This window comes from Thamnophis sirtalis, unplaced genomic scaffold (genome assembly GCF_051295495.1).
Source record: "Thamnophis sirtalis isolate CommonGarterSnake01/CBP01778 unplaced genomic scaffold, rThaSir2_p1.2 scaffold_3, whole genome shotgun sequence".
NCBI lineage: Eukaryota > Metazoa > Chordata > Lepidosauria > Squamata > Natricidae > Thamnophis > Thamnophis sirtalis.
In genome coordinates, this window is record NW_028261383.1 from 26,380,374 (window position 1) to 26,393,740 (window position 13,367).

The 13,367-nt window shown below is 45.5% G+C and overlaps 2 protein-coding genes across 5 annotated transcripts in view; both read left to right on the top strand.

Annotated features, from left to right (window-relative positions):
* The first annotated feature begins 1,492 nt into the window (after nt 1–1,492).
* Nucleotides 1,493–9,113, top strand: LOC148047695 (uncharacterized). 2 transcript variants are annotated; one of them, XM_087711643.1, is made up of 3 exons: nt 1,493–1,623; nt 6,448–8,766; nt 9,038–9,113. In XM_087711643.1, exons 2-3 carry the CDS (start codon nt 6,913–6,915, stop codon nt 9,071–9,073), a joined length of 1,890 nt encoding a protein of 629 aa, XP_087567769.1. In that variant the 5' UTR covers nt 1,493–1,623; nt 6,448–6,912; the 3' UTR covers nt 9,074–9,113. The 2 variants fall into 2 exon arrangements, with proteins under 2 accessions (XP_087567769.1, XP_087567768.1); XM_087711642.1 differs by having other exon boundaries at nt 6,448–9,113.
* The window catches only part of LOC106553836 (uncharacterized), a 14,532-nt gene continuing 9,983 nt past the window's right edge, over nt 8,819–13,367 (top strand). The window contains exons 1-2 of one of the 3 annotated variants that reach the window (XM_087711731.1): nt 8,819–9,325; nt 12,063–12,266. The gene's annotated coding sequence lies outside the window, so the exon portion shown is untranslated. Of the gene's footprint in view, nt 9,326–9,942; nt 12,267–13,367 lie in introns of those variants that run through there. The other 2 variants (XM_087711733.1, XM_087711732.1) reach the window with 2 other exon arrangements.

A 13,367-nucleotide genomic window follows, 5' to 3' on the forward strand; every position in this document is an offset into this window, starting at 1 on the left:
GTGTGATTCCCATGCATGCACGCACGACTCTCCCTCCGCGCATGTCCATGCGACCCCTGCCCTCTCCCCTACTTTGGCGCAGCCTCCCCCCCCCCCCCGCCCTCTAGAAGTTTCCAGAGGGAGCAAAACCACCCCTACGGGCAAACTGGAAGTTCAGGAACGGACTTAAGGGTTTCCTATAGGGCTGTTTTTCTTCCTCCAGAGGCTTCAGGGAAGCCTCCTGAAGGCGAAAAATGGACAAAAATGAAAGCTGAAGTCAGTTTGCCAGCGCTCGCATGGACGTTGTAGCTGACAGGCCAACGCCTTGCGTGCCCTAACAAATAGCTCCGTGTGGCACGTGTACCATAGGTTCACCATCACGGTTCTAGAGTCTCAACACCTTTTTGTATTATGTGACCAAACCTGGACACAGTATTCAAATATGGTCTCACCAAAGCAGTATCAAGCGATGCTAACACTTCAGTATTGCATGTCTGGCCTCAGTCACAGAATTGTTCTGAATAACTCCGCTTCCTGTTTATAATTTTCACTTTCCATAAAGGGATCTTTTAGTGTGTTAACACTTATATCTTCAGACACTTCAAAGACTCTTGCAAATAAGATGATGTTATTTTGAGTGAGCGGAAGGGAAATGCCGGTCTGGAATTCTCTCAGGAATGAACTTCAAGCCTATCAATCTGTTTTCAAGAAATGTTTTATTCTGGTTCCCAAATAGGAATGTGTGATGACAATTATTTGATAGAACGGCATAAAGCAAAATTCTTTCCAATTCTTTTATTGTTTTTCTGACCATTTTTTGCTTCTCTTGCATACATTTTACTACATTAAACATTTCTTATACTTTAAGAAAAAATGTGTCAAACAATTATGGTGGCATTATATGTGCCTTGTGCATATCTCTTACAACCGCATGAAATGTTTCTTTGGAAAGTTTATTATTTTCCTTTACTGTATGTGGACAGTCACTTCCTCATTTGTAAGACAGAAAAGCTGCTCCCAGACTCTTCCTGATATACTGTATAGATATTGAATGAATCCCAGCATTCCAGTCAGCAATGGCAGGACCAAAAGGTGATGGGCGTTGTAGTCCTATCACATCTGTGGGACAGTCTCAGCTTTTCTATTCTATTCTCCTATTCTATTCAATTTCTAGTTCTCTATTTCTATTCCGATTTCTATTCATTCCTATTCTATTCCCAATTCCTAATCTTAATTTCTATTCTATCCTTATCCCATTCTATATTCAAGAGCTTTGAATTCCTAATTTCCCCCTGTAGATGCAGACAAGTAGATGCAACTTTCCCTTTCTCCCTCGGTGCTAGCTTTGAGCCTTCGGCTTTTCCCTCTGGGTGACGCGGCCGATCCTGCCTTTAAAATCCCCTGCCGGTCTGGGGATTTTGGGATTGCTCGGTCCCGCCCCTTCCCCGCCCGGCCTTCAGCGAAGGGGTTAAAGGCAGAGAGTTTTTTTTCCTTTGCGCCTAGAGAGGAGGCAGAAAAGGGGCAAAGGGGGGGGGATGGGATCCTAGTTTCCTGCCCCCTCCCGCTTCTTCCTCCACCCACCCCCGTCTCCCGCCGTTTGCTACGCCAGGACTGCGGAGATCCCCTCGCGGGGAGGGTGGCCAGGTGAGCAAAAACGCTGGCAAGCGGGGCAGCTGGACCCCGAGCGAGGGAGGGGGGTGCTCAGGTGGAGGAGAAGAGGGGATCCCCAGGTGAGGGAAGGGGACGGGGGGATTCCTGGGGGGAGGGAGCAAAGAGGGTTTTTTTTGCCAGCTGCGCCCTCTCCCCATCGGAATCCCCGGTTTTTGCTTCCAAGGTTTTCTGCTCCGTGCACGATGCTGCCCCGCTGCTTGATTGCTGCTTCTGTGATCGGCTCTACCGATCCCCTTAAAATCCTTCCTCCAAGTCTGCAGAGATTCTCAGCCATCCAAGGCATGGTTGTCCCAAAGGTGTTTTCTTCAGGAGGCAACTGGACTTTCTTGGTTTTTTGTTTCTTGTTGAAGACGTTTCGTTTCTCATTCAAGAAGCTTCTTTAGCTCTGACAGGATGATGGGGAATGGAAGGATTTATATTCCTTGCAGACAGCTGGACATTTGCACCCTTTAGAGCAGAGATGGTAAACCTTTTTTCCATCGCGTGCCAAAAGGGGGGGGGGGTCTTCCGGGTTGCCCGTAGGGCCATTTTTCGCCGTCCGGAGGCTTCAAGGAAGAGAGAAAGCAAGAGAAAGAGAGAAGGGAGATGGCGGGGGTGGGGGGTGTATGTATATATGCATTTGGAGACAAATAAAATTAAAAGTAAATGCAAGCAAGAAATACGGAATTTGGCTCAGATCGCTTTCCTGCTGCCTGGAAAACAAGTTCTTTGGAACAAAAATCGTAATGTTCTCAGCACAGCCATTTCGACTTGGCATGGGGTTGCAAAGGGGCAGGCAGGCAGAGAGGGGGCGATTGCACGGGGCACCTTGTTTTGCATGCCCAGCTGGTGAATTCTCCCCCGGCGCCGTCAGCTTCTTTAGTGCATGGTGGCTGACTGCCTGTGAGAGGAGGAAGGAGAACTGCGGGCAGTCCGGCAGCCTCAGTAATAGTAGCAATACAGGTAGCGGTAGCAGCAGCTTCTTTGGCAGGACTCTCTCACACACACACACGCCAATCGCCCCCTCTCCGCCTGCCTGCCCCTGTGTCTCTTGGGAGCGGAAAACTCGGGGAGCGGGTGTAAATAGGGCGAAAGCTGCCAGATGTACTTATTTGAATGGAAGGGAGCAGAGGAATTTCGGAAAGCTGGGGCGTCGGGACACTGCCCCTGCATTGAGGAGCTTAACTTGATCTCACCTCCCTGACGGCGGGAAAATATTAACGATGACAAGCAGTGGAACCCCATCCCCTCCATCACGAAGTTCTTCTGGGATAACGCGGAGTAAATCTGAGCTGAGGATGAGACAGTCACAAGTGGCCACAACAACCCCATGCCAAGTCGAAATGGCTGTGCTGAGAACCGTATGATTCTTGTTCCAAAGAACTTGCTTTCCAGGCAGCAGGATTAGCAGGATTGGCTCCAGCGATCTGAGCCAAATTCCGTATTCCTAAAGGAGCTTTTGCGCGCACTCTCTTCTGCCGCCTACAAATTCCACCCCCTCGCCTCTTCTCCTTCCCCCCCCCCCCCGGCCCTGCCAGTCTAGTCTGCAAAGCCCCCCCCTCCCACCTTCCACTCCATGCTGCAAAGCTCAACAGCCCCCTAAACGTTGTAGAGCTCCATTTCGTGGCATATTGCAAAGCTCAACCTCCACACACACACCCAACGCCACCGCTCGCCACACTCAGCACGGCAATCAGCGGAAAATTCAGCTTTCCTCCTCCAGGTTAAGGAGAGGGGAAACCTTCCACTCAGATGGTTCGCGCCCTGTGGAAAGCTCCTGCGCGAACGAACACGCTGAGCAGTTACGTCTGACTGCAGATGTAAACTAAACCTCCAGCTGCTCCGCTTACATCTTCAGCCTCATTTCCAAAACCTCCCCATTGCTAAAATATTATCTCCCTCTCTTCCATTAAGCCCTACAGAAGCTCAGTCTAATAAAGCTGTTACTAATAACTTGGTTCTATGGAGTGTAACTATCTTCCTGAAGCCTGGTAGGGAGGGAAAAAAACACCCCAATTTGCAAACCGGAAGTTAGTTCCTGAACTTCCGGTTTGTGCGCCCTCCGGAGCTTCAGGGAAGCCTCCACAGAAGGAAAAGAAAAGCTAAAATCAGCTGGCCAGCGCGCTATAAGGGCAATGCCTCGCGTGCCCTAAGAAATGGCTCCAGGTGCCATAGGTTCGCCATCATAGCTTTAGAGCAGTGATGGGCAACCTTTTTGGCGTGGTGTGTCAAAAATCGGCAAAAAATCGAGCATAACTCGCGTTGTGTGTCACTTCGACAAAAACATAAGACTCTCTGTGCCGGCCTGACTGGAGAGAGGCGCGCACTGTTCCCGTGCTCCTCTCCTGCGGGTCCTCCCTCGCCGCGCTGATGACGTGTGTGCGTACGGCACGCACGCCTTACCAGCAGCCCCTGCGCTCAGAAAGGGGCGGCGGCGATACAGTAAGTGAGTGTGGGCGGGGGAGATCACTCCCCCCCCCATTCCTCCAGCACAGATTCTTTCATCCTTGGCGGCCGTGCAGGAGCCGAGGATGAATCGCATGAAATCCTGTGCGTGTCACCCCAAATGGCTACGCGTGTCAGCACTGACATGCGTGTCATAGGTTCGCCATCACTGCTTTAGAGGGTCCTTGGAGCAGTTGGAGGTTTATCTCTGTCCTCAGGATCACCTGAGTTGTGTTCCTGATTCTGCAATTTTTTTCCTCTGGAAATCCAGGAGTCAACTGGACTTTCTTGGGGTTTTTTTTCTTATTGAAGATGTTTTGCTTCTCATTCAAGAAGCTTCTTTAGCTCTGACAGGATGATGGGGAATGGAAGGATTTATATTCCTTGCAGACAGCAGGTCATTTGCTTTTAGAGGGTCCTTGAAGCCCTTGGAAGTTTATCTGCGCCCTAAGAGTCACCTGAGTTGTGTTCCTGGTTCTGCATTTTTTTTTTGCTTCTGGAAATCCATTTGGTGTGGAAGTAGGCATTTTAGATGTTGATTGTGCTGGTTTTTGAGTAGTAGGCTGTCGTTTTGCTTGTGCTGCCCAGCCCTTTACCTTCTAAGTACTTGATAGGCTGATGGTAAATCAGCAGTCCTGTTGACTGACAAACGCCCCTTTTCTCAAAGGCTTCAATCACTTCCCTGGCTGTTTTTGTGCCTGCTCACCCAACAACCTTAGTAGTGACAAAAGTGAATCTCTGCCCTTGATCATTGCAGGGTGAAGCTACCAATCTAAAGCAAAATAAAATGTGGATTAAAATATAAAAAGAAGACGTGGCATAAGGGACAGATAAAAAGCTTGCTTGTGAAAAGACAGGGAAATGTCATCAGCCTTCAACCATAAAATGTTCCAGTACATGTCCTTATGTCAAAAGTCCAAAACCACAAGGTTCAAGTAAATTTCGCTTAGGGAGACATAATCAGTACCTATGGCCCAAGACAAAAGGAGAAGACAGACAATATCTACTTATAAGGCTTTTTCCTCAAAGTAACCAATAAGAAATTAGTTAAGTGGTTCCGTGTTACGCTGCCTTTGAGAATGTATGAGAATGCGTGTTTCAATAATGAATGTTGTTCAGAACTTGCAATACTAGCCATGGGCTAGCTTTATGGACCTGGCTGCCAATAAACTTCTCCTGCATCCTGAGAAGTCTAAGCCTGTCATTTTCTGCAACAAATCAGTTCGGGTCTCCTTGTCTGACCACTCGCTTGTGTTCTTACAATTTGGTGTTCAGCTTCCTCCCTGTCTGTCCTACATAGTCACAGGGGCAATCCATGCAGGGGATCTGGTAGATTGCATTGGAAGTATCTCCCACCTCCAAGCGATCTTTACAACATATAATTTGTCCTCATACGGTAGCCTCTGGGCAAACAGTGGGCACCTCGGAAGCTGCGTTCTACAGCATTCTGAAATGTTGTTGATGTATGGCAGAGTGTGCCATGCGGTTGGTCTTATATCTTGTTCTCTTTCTAGAGTCCACGCAGTAGCTAGAACTGAGGAAAGATCAAGGCTGGGAACAGGCTGGGAGCAAGAAGGGCTATGTGGTTTGCTCCACAGTGCAGTGGAGACGCAGAGCAGAGAAGCAGCTAGGCTGAAACCATATCTAGTTGGCTATGCATGGTCTTTTTTTTTTTTTTTTACAAAAACAAGCCAATTTTTGTGAAAAATGGGCCATTTTTTTGCTCATTTGGGGGGGTGCACCCCCAGGAGCACTCTGCAAGCCTCCTAAAGGCTGTTTGTGCCCTTTTTTATTAATTCCCTCCATTTTTTGGAGGTTTGCAGATTGCAAAAACTTTTTTTTAATTTGCCTTTTCAAAATCTAGGTGCATCTTAAACTCCGAAAAATACAGCACTTCCTTCCCCAATTTTTATTCTCCTAGTGCTGCAAAGTTAAAACTGGTGTCTGCAATTTTCAGCTGGTTGGGAAATTTAAAAAGTCTTCATCTTAGGGTTCACTCCTTGTTATTTTTCTGTACATCTTGTTTTCTTGGAAACTAAGGCATTTCATGAACAAAACTGCTGCTTTAAATTTTGCAGACACATAGGGCATGCATAGACTTTGGGAGGCTTGTAGAGTGCTGCTTGGGGGGGGGGGGAATGGGCAAAAAACACCTCCCTGCAAGTCCAGTTTTGTGAAAAATGGGATGTGCGGGGACAGGATATCAGAGCCCAAAAAGTGTATAAGACGCACCCAGATTTTCACACTCTCTTTGGGGGGGGGGGAGAAGGTGCGTCTCAAATTCTAAAAAATACAGTATTCTTGCTGTTTTCACATCTTGCGCAGCTTTTTATATACAATAATTAAAGTCACCACTTTATGTGACTCTTTTAGATGAAGAGGATGTCCAGAAGACCACCTGAGCAAGTGAGAATCAGAAGCACCATTAAAAAGGAAAACAAATCTGGCCAGCAATCAAAGTTTTCCCCCCACTTCCTCCGGAAAAACCACAAAATTCTTCTCCTCCCCAAGACAGGGGAGAGACAAAAGAGAGAATAACAGAAAGAGAATTTTCAGCTGGAAATAATTGAGTCTGTGAAACTCACTGAAACACTCCATGAAAAGGTCAAGGTGAGGATCATTTCCAAATCCCAAATAATCTGGAAATCTGGAATGGAAGAGGTCACTTGGATAGGCCCATAAGGCAGACAGTCATGCAAGCCTCATCATGTGAAGGAAGAAAGAGTAGCTTGAATAAAAGCACCATCGAAGAAGGGATCACAAATATTTCGGACCTTGGGAATCCAAAAATGTAAGTGATGGAAACACCCCTGCAAAAATTTCAGATCAAAGCTGATTATGCATGAGAGGGTCCAAACTGGAGAAAAGTCTGCCCAGTGCCATCACTGTGGCAAAAGCTTCAGAAAGCAGGCCACCCTAAGGATACACCAGAGGACTCACACTGGGGAGAAACCATATGAGTGTCTGGAGTGTGGGAAAAAATTCAGTCAAAATTCCCATCTGGTGAGCCACCATAGGATTCACACTGGGGAGAAACTCTATGAATGCCCGGATTGTGGGAAAAGTTTCAGTCACAATTCCGATCTGGTGGTACATCAAAGGACACACACAGGAGAGAAACCATATGAGTGTACAGACTGTGGCAAAGGTTTCAGTCACAGTTCCAACCTGGTGATACACAAGAGGACTCACACTGGGGAGAAACCATACAAGTGTCCAGATTGTGGGAAAGGTTTCAGTCAGAATTATGCCCTGGTGATACACCAAAGGATTCACACTGGGGAAAAACCATATGAATGTTTGGATTGTGGGAAAAGTTTCAGTCAGAATTCCCATCTGGTGAGCCACCACAGGACACACACAGGGGAGAAACCATATGAATGCCCAGATTGTGGGAAAAGTTTCAATCACAAGTCTGACCTGGTGGTACATCAGAGGACTCACACAGGAGAGAAACCATATAAGTGCCCCAGCTGTGTACAATGTTTCAGTCACAGTTCAAACCTAGTGATACACAAGAGGACTCACACTGGGGAGAAACTGTATGAATGTCCCAATTCTGGGAAAAGTTTCCGTCACAATTCTGATTTGGTGTTACATCAGAGAACACAAATAGGAGAGAAACCATGTGAGGATCAGGAGTGTGGTAAAATAGTCAGTCAGAATTGCCACTTGGAGAACCACCAGATGTCTCACACTAAGGATAAACTATATGACGGTCCAGATTGTAGGGAAAAAATCAGTCAGAATTCTGACGTCGTGATACACCAGAGGATTCACACTGAAGAAAAATTATACAAGTGTTCAGATTGTGGGGAAAATTTCACTCGGGATTCCCACCTGGTGAAACACACTCAGGAGGCACCATATAAGAGTCCATATTGTGAGAAATGTTTCATTCAAAATTCCAATCTTGTTGTACATCAAAAGAAACATGTAAGAGAAAAAATGTATGAGTGTCAGAAATGTGGCAAAATCTTCAAGCACAATTGCCACCTGGTGATACACCAGAGGAGTCATACTGGAGAGAAACCATATGACTGTCCAGATTGTGGGAAAAGTTTCAGTCGGAATTCTCACCTGGTGATACACCAGAGAACACACACAGGAGAGAAACCATATGAGTGTCCAAATTGTGGGAAATGTTTCAGACAGAATTATGATCTGGTAATACACCAGAGGACTCACACTGGAGAAAAACCATATGAGTGCCTAGATTGCAGGAAATGTTTCCGTCGGAATTCCCACCTGGTGATACACCAGAGGACTCACACGGGGGAGAAACCATACAAGTGTCTGGAATGTGGGAAAAACTTCACTCGGAATTCTGAGCTGGTTATACATCGAAGGATTCACACAGGGGAGAAACCGTATGAATGTCTGGACTGTGGGAAAAGTTTCAGTCAGAATTATACCCTGGTGATACATCAGAGAACTCACACTGGAGAAAAACCCTATGAATGTCTTAATTGTGGGAAAAGTTTCAGTCGGAATTCCGAACTGGTGATACACCAGAGGACTCACACAGGGGAGAAGCCACATGAGTGTCCGGATTGTGGGAAAGGTTTTAGTACTAGGTCTAAACTTATCAATCATGTCAGTTTACATATTGGGGAGAAACCTTTCAAATGTCCAGAGTGTGGACGGTGCTTCACACAAAATTCCTCCCTTACTGCACACAAGAAAATCCATGTGACATCGAAGGATTTACACAGGGGAGAAACACTATGAATGTCTGGACTGTGGGAAAAGTTTCTCTCAGAATTATACCCTGGTGATACCCCAGAGGACTCACACTGGAGAGAAACCTAATGAATGTCTGGATTGTGGGAAAAGATTCAGTCACAATTCCCATCTGGTGAGCCACCGTAGGATTCACACTAGGCAGAAACCTTTCAAATGTCCAGAGTGTGGACGGTGCTTCACACAAAATTCCTCCCTTACTGCACACAAGAAAATCCAGGTGACGCAGAAGGTGATGACTGTAGGGAAGGCTTGAATTTCATTTCTGAGCTCCCTATAAAAATATGGCTGAAAAATTAACTCTTTAATTTTGGCTTTGTTCAGTTAGTCAAATGTGCTTCAGTATTAGAGATAAGGAAGAAAAGAAAATTTAATAATTTAACACTTAGTGGCTACAACATTCTTATATCTTTGGGGAACAAAATGGGTCATTAGCACAGAGGGAAGGAATGGAAGATGTTGGAAGAATTCATGACTGACTGGCTACTGCAAAAGTTCATTGCAAAAGGTGTGTTTCTTTTGATTATCATTCTGTGAGGACTCATTTTTTCCCTTTTGGGGCTTGTGTTATACATACAATCAAAATACCAGATGGCAAGAAAGAGGGGCAATGGGAATGAGAGCGAGGAGGGGAATAACAATATATGCCACACTTAAGAATTAAGTGTGGAGCAGAATTAAAAGAATAGCAACTGAATCCCATGACATAAACATTCAAAATAGACACAATGAAACTGATAAGAAGGGAATAGTGGACTTCCCAACAAGTAATCTCTTAACAGTAGTAGGAATATATAAATTTGACACTCCAAAACCTACAAACACTATATAACTAATAAAATCAAACAATATTAAGCAAAAGGCAAACTCATAGCTGGAGGAGCTCGTCCCTAGAACCAGGCTGGAACAGTGGTGTTATTTAAAAATGTTTACTACCAATTTTGTACCCATGGCTTTGTGGGCATAGCAGGGGAAGGTTACTACAAAATCCCCATTACCTCCGGATTGCCTGGAAGGCAGAGAATAGAAGAGGGCGGAGCCAGTCAGAGTTGGTGGTTACTGGTTCTCCAAACTACTCAAAATTTCCACTACCGGTTCTCCAGAACTCTCTCAGAACTCTCAGAACCTATTGAATATCACCTCTGGCGAAGCCACTAGTTTATAATCAAGAAACACACAATTTCCTCAGAAGAAAAGTTTGAGAAGCTCAGATTTAAGGACAGAAAAAAAAGATCCATTATCAGGAGAATAATGGGGAGCCGGTTGCAAAGATGTTGGACTGGATCTTGAAAGATTGCAGCTGCAGGAGCAGCTGAGTGGGTAGATTTTGTGGGGAGTAAGTAGTAGAGCCACTTTGGGGTAGTGCTGAAAACCTCAAGGCTCGAAACTGAGAAAAGCTCAGCTCCAGTCTATGCACGAAACCATCAACAAAAACTGTGCCTAGAAAGCTGGAAACAGAACAATAACATTCCTGGTTGCTGTGTAATAACACTCAACCAGAGGGGGAGCGACTAAGCTGAAAGGTGCTGTAACAATCGAGTATTGCTAGAGAGGCTATGGGGAGGGAGCAGAAGAGAAGAGGAACTTCCTCTTCTGGATGATCCTTAGGATGGAGGAATGGGGGTCAGTTTTCCTGCTTTTCCAAGGACAGTGGCTGGGAGGTGAGTTGAGAACAGGTTAGAGGAGGGGCCAGGAGCAAGTTGGGCTGTTTGGTTTCCTCCATGGTGTAGAAGCAGAGAAGGAAGTAGGCTAAAACCTGCCAGTTACTAAATATCTGTGGAGATTCTCATGGTTTTCCCAAATGTGCTTTTTCAGGAGGCACCTGGACTTTCTGTTGTTTTTTTTTAAGGTGTTTTGCTTCTCATCTAAGAAGTTTCTTCAGCTCTGACAGGATAGTAGGGAATGGAAGAATTTCATTTCATTCAAAAAAACAAACAAACATGAAAGTTTATTTATGAATTAGACTTATATACCACTTCATAGGGCTTTCAGCCCTCTCTAAGCGGTTTACAATTTTTTTTTAGCAAATTGAGTCAGCAACTTGCCCCCATAGTCTGGGTTCTCATTTCACCCACCTCGGAAGGATGGAAGGCTGAGTCGACCTTGAGCCGGTGAGATTTGAACCGCTGAACTGCAGATCACAGTCAGCTAAAGTGGCCTGCAGTACTGCACCCTAACCACTGCGCCACCTCGGCTCATTTTGGCTCAAGTTGCTGCCTGAAAAAGCCCCTTTGGGACATCTACTCAACGCTTTTTTTCCCCATCTCCCTAAATATAATGTCATAAATTCTGCTCACTTTAAAACTTGTGTCTGCAATTTTCTGCTGGTTGGGGGATTTAAATGTCTCCTTCATGTTAGGGGTGACTCCCTGTAGTTTGTATAAGTGTTTTTTCCCCCCCTTGGCAATGAGGAGTTTCATGGCTAAAACTGGCACTTTAGATCTGGCAGAAGCGTTGGGCACCATTTCCTCTTTTGAAGCCCCCTCCCCAATATTAGACCAAAATATTTGAGCCCAACGATTTTTGAGACATTTTTCAGGCTGAAATACACATGGGTTTTTGACATGTATACATTTATAGATTTTTTTTTGTTATATTTGTGCTGATAAATAAATAAAGGGAGACTAGTATAGATCTATTTCAAGCTATTTAGCTCTCATCAGCTAGCCATACCCTTGCTGGGAATCGAACCTGTGCTCTATTGCCTCTTAGGCAGATGTGTTAACCATTGAGCTACAGAGCTCGACTCCTTATCAGCCAGGACAGGGTGAAAGGTATATATTTAAAGTCACAACCCCTGGTATGCCCAAATAGATGTTTGTATCTATATTTCACTCTGAATACATCTGTATCTGTCTGATCCTCAGCATTTCCGGTAGTCTTTGATAATAACAATGGTAGAAAATTATGATATACACGTAATCCTCAACCTATGACTACAATTGTGCCCAACGTTTCTGTTGCTAAGTGAAACCCTTGTTAAATGAACTTTGACCAATTTTACGAACTTTCTTGCCACAGTTGTTAAGTCAGTAGTCATGGCTGTTAAGTGAATTTGGCTTCGCCATTGACTTTGCCTGGTCGCAAAAGGTGGTCACATGACCATGGGATGCTGCAACTGTCGTAACTATGAGTCAGTTGCCAAGCATTTGAATTTTGATCATGTGACCATGGGGATAGCAATAGCACTTAGACTTACATACTGCTTTATAGTGCTTTACACCCCTCTCTAAATGGTTTTACAGAATCAGCCTATTGCCCCCAACAATCTTGGTCCTCGTTTTACCGACTTCGGAAGGATGGAAGGCTGAGTCAACCTTGAGCCTGGTGGGATTTGAACTGCCAAATTGCAGGCAGCCAGCAGGCAACAGAAGTAGCCTGCAGTACTGCACTCTAACCACTGCGCCACCGAGGCTCTATGGAATGCTGCAATGGTCAAAAGTGTGATCGTAAGTCACTTTTTTCAGTGCCGTTGTAACTTTGAACAGTCACTAAATGAACTGTTGTAAGTCGAGAACTACCCATACTCCAGTGGTGGGTTCCTACCAGTTTGGACCAGTTTAGCCAAACCGGTAGTGATTTGACGGCCTGGGTCGCTGGAACCAGCAGCAACCAAGGCCTGCCACGCCCCTGAACTGGTTCTCCGGGTGGCGCCATAGGCGGCACCATCTTGGCTTTTGCTATTGTGCATGCGCAGAGCAATTTTTATTGCACTGCGCATGTGGGTGCAGTGTGCCTCATGCGTGTGTGTGGCGCAGCCATGAGTGAACCAGCAGTAGTGACTGCCAGAACCTACCCTGTTGTACTCAAGTTATTAGAGACTTTAATGATTGTACAGTTATTTGAACTTGGATCTTGTAGTTTATATCTTTAAAGTGAATCATAATGTTATAAGCAAATCTAATACTTTGGCGTGATTGCTTGTTGATTATAATTTATGCTTTTTTTTCCTTGCTGATTTCACATCTTGTGCATCCATTGATATTATATGAATCTTTTAGACAAAGATGTCGTCCAGGAAACCATCTTGGACAAGTGAGAATCAGAAGCAGCATTAAAAAGGAAAATCTGGCCAGCAATCACAGGTTTTTTTCCCCTCATCCTGAAAACCACAAACTTCTCCTACCCCAGTGGATGACAGACAAAAGAGAGAATAAGAGTTCTCAGCTGGGAAAAACAAAGCCTGTGGAACTGGAGGAAGCACTCCATGAAAAGGTCAAAGGGGAGCATTACCCCCTTTGGATAGAGGAATAATAGAGGAAGTGCCTCTTCTGGTTGACCCGTGGGAGGAGGCGTGGAGGGCGCCTCTCCTGCTCTTCCCAGGACATCAGCAGCTGGAAGGTGAGTGGAAGGCAGGTCGGAGGAGAAGCCGGGAGCGAGGTGGGCTGCTTGGTTTCCGCCACGCTGCAGAAGCAGAGAAGAATCCAGGCTGAAACATGTCAGCTGCTGCTGCTGCATGATCCTTCCCTCCCCAAATTTGGTTCCAGTGGTGCTGGCAGGTTGCTTTAAAAGTGGTGCCTGCAAACGTCCTGCAGGTTGGGAGATTTTAA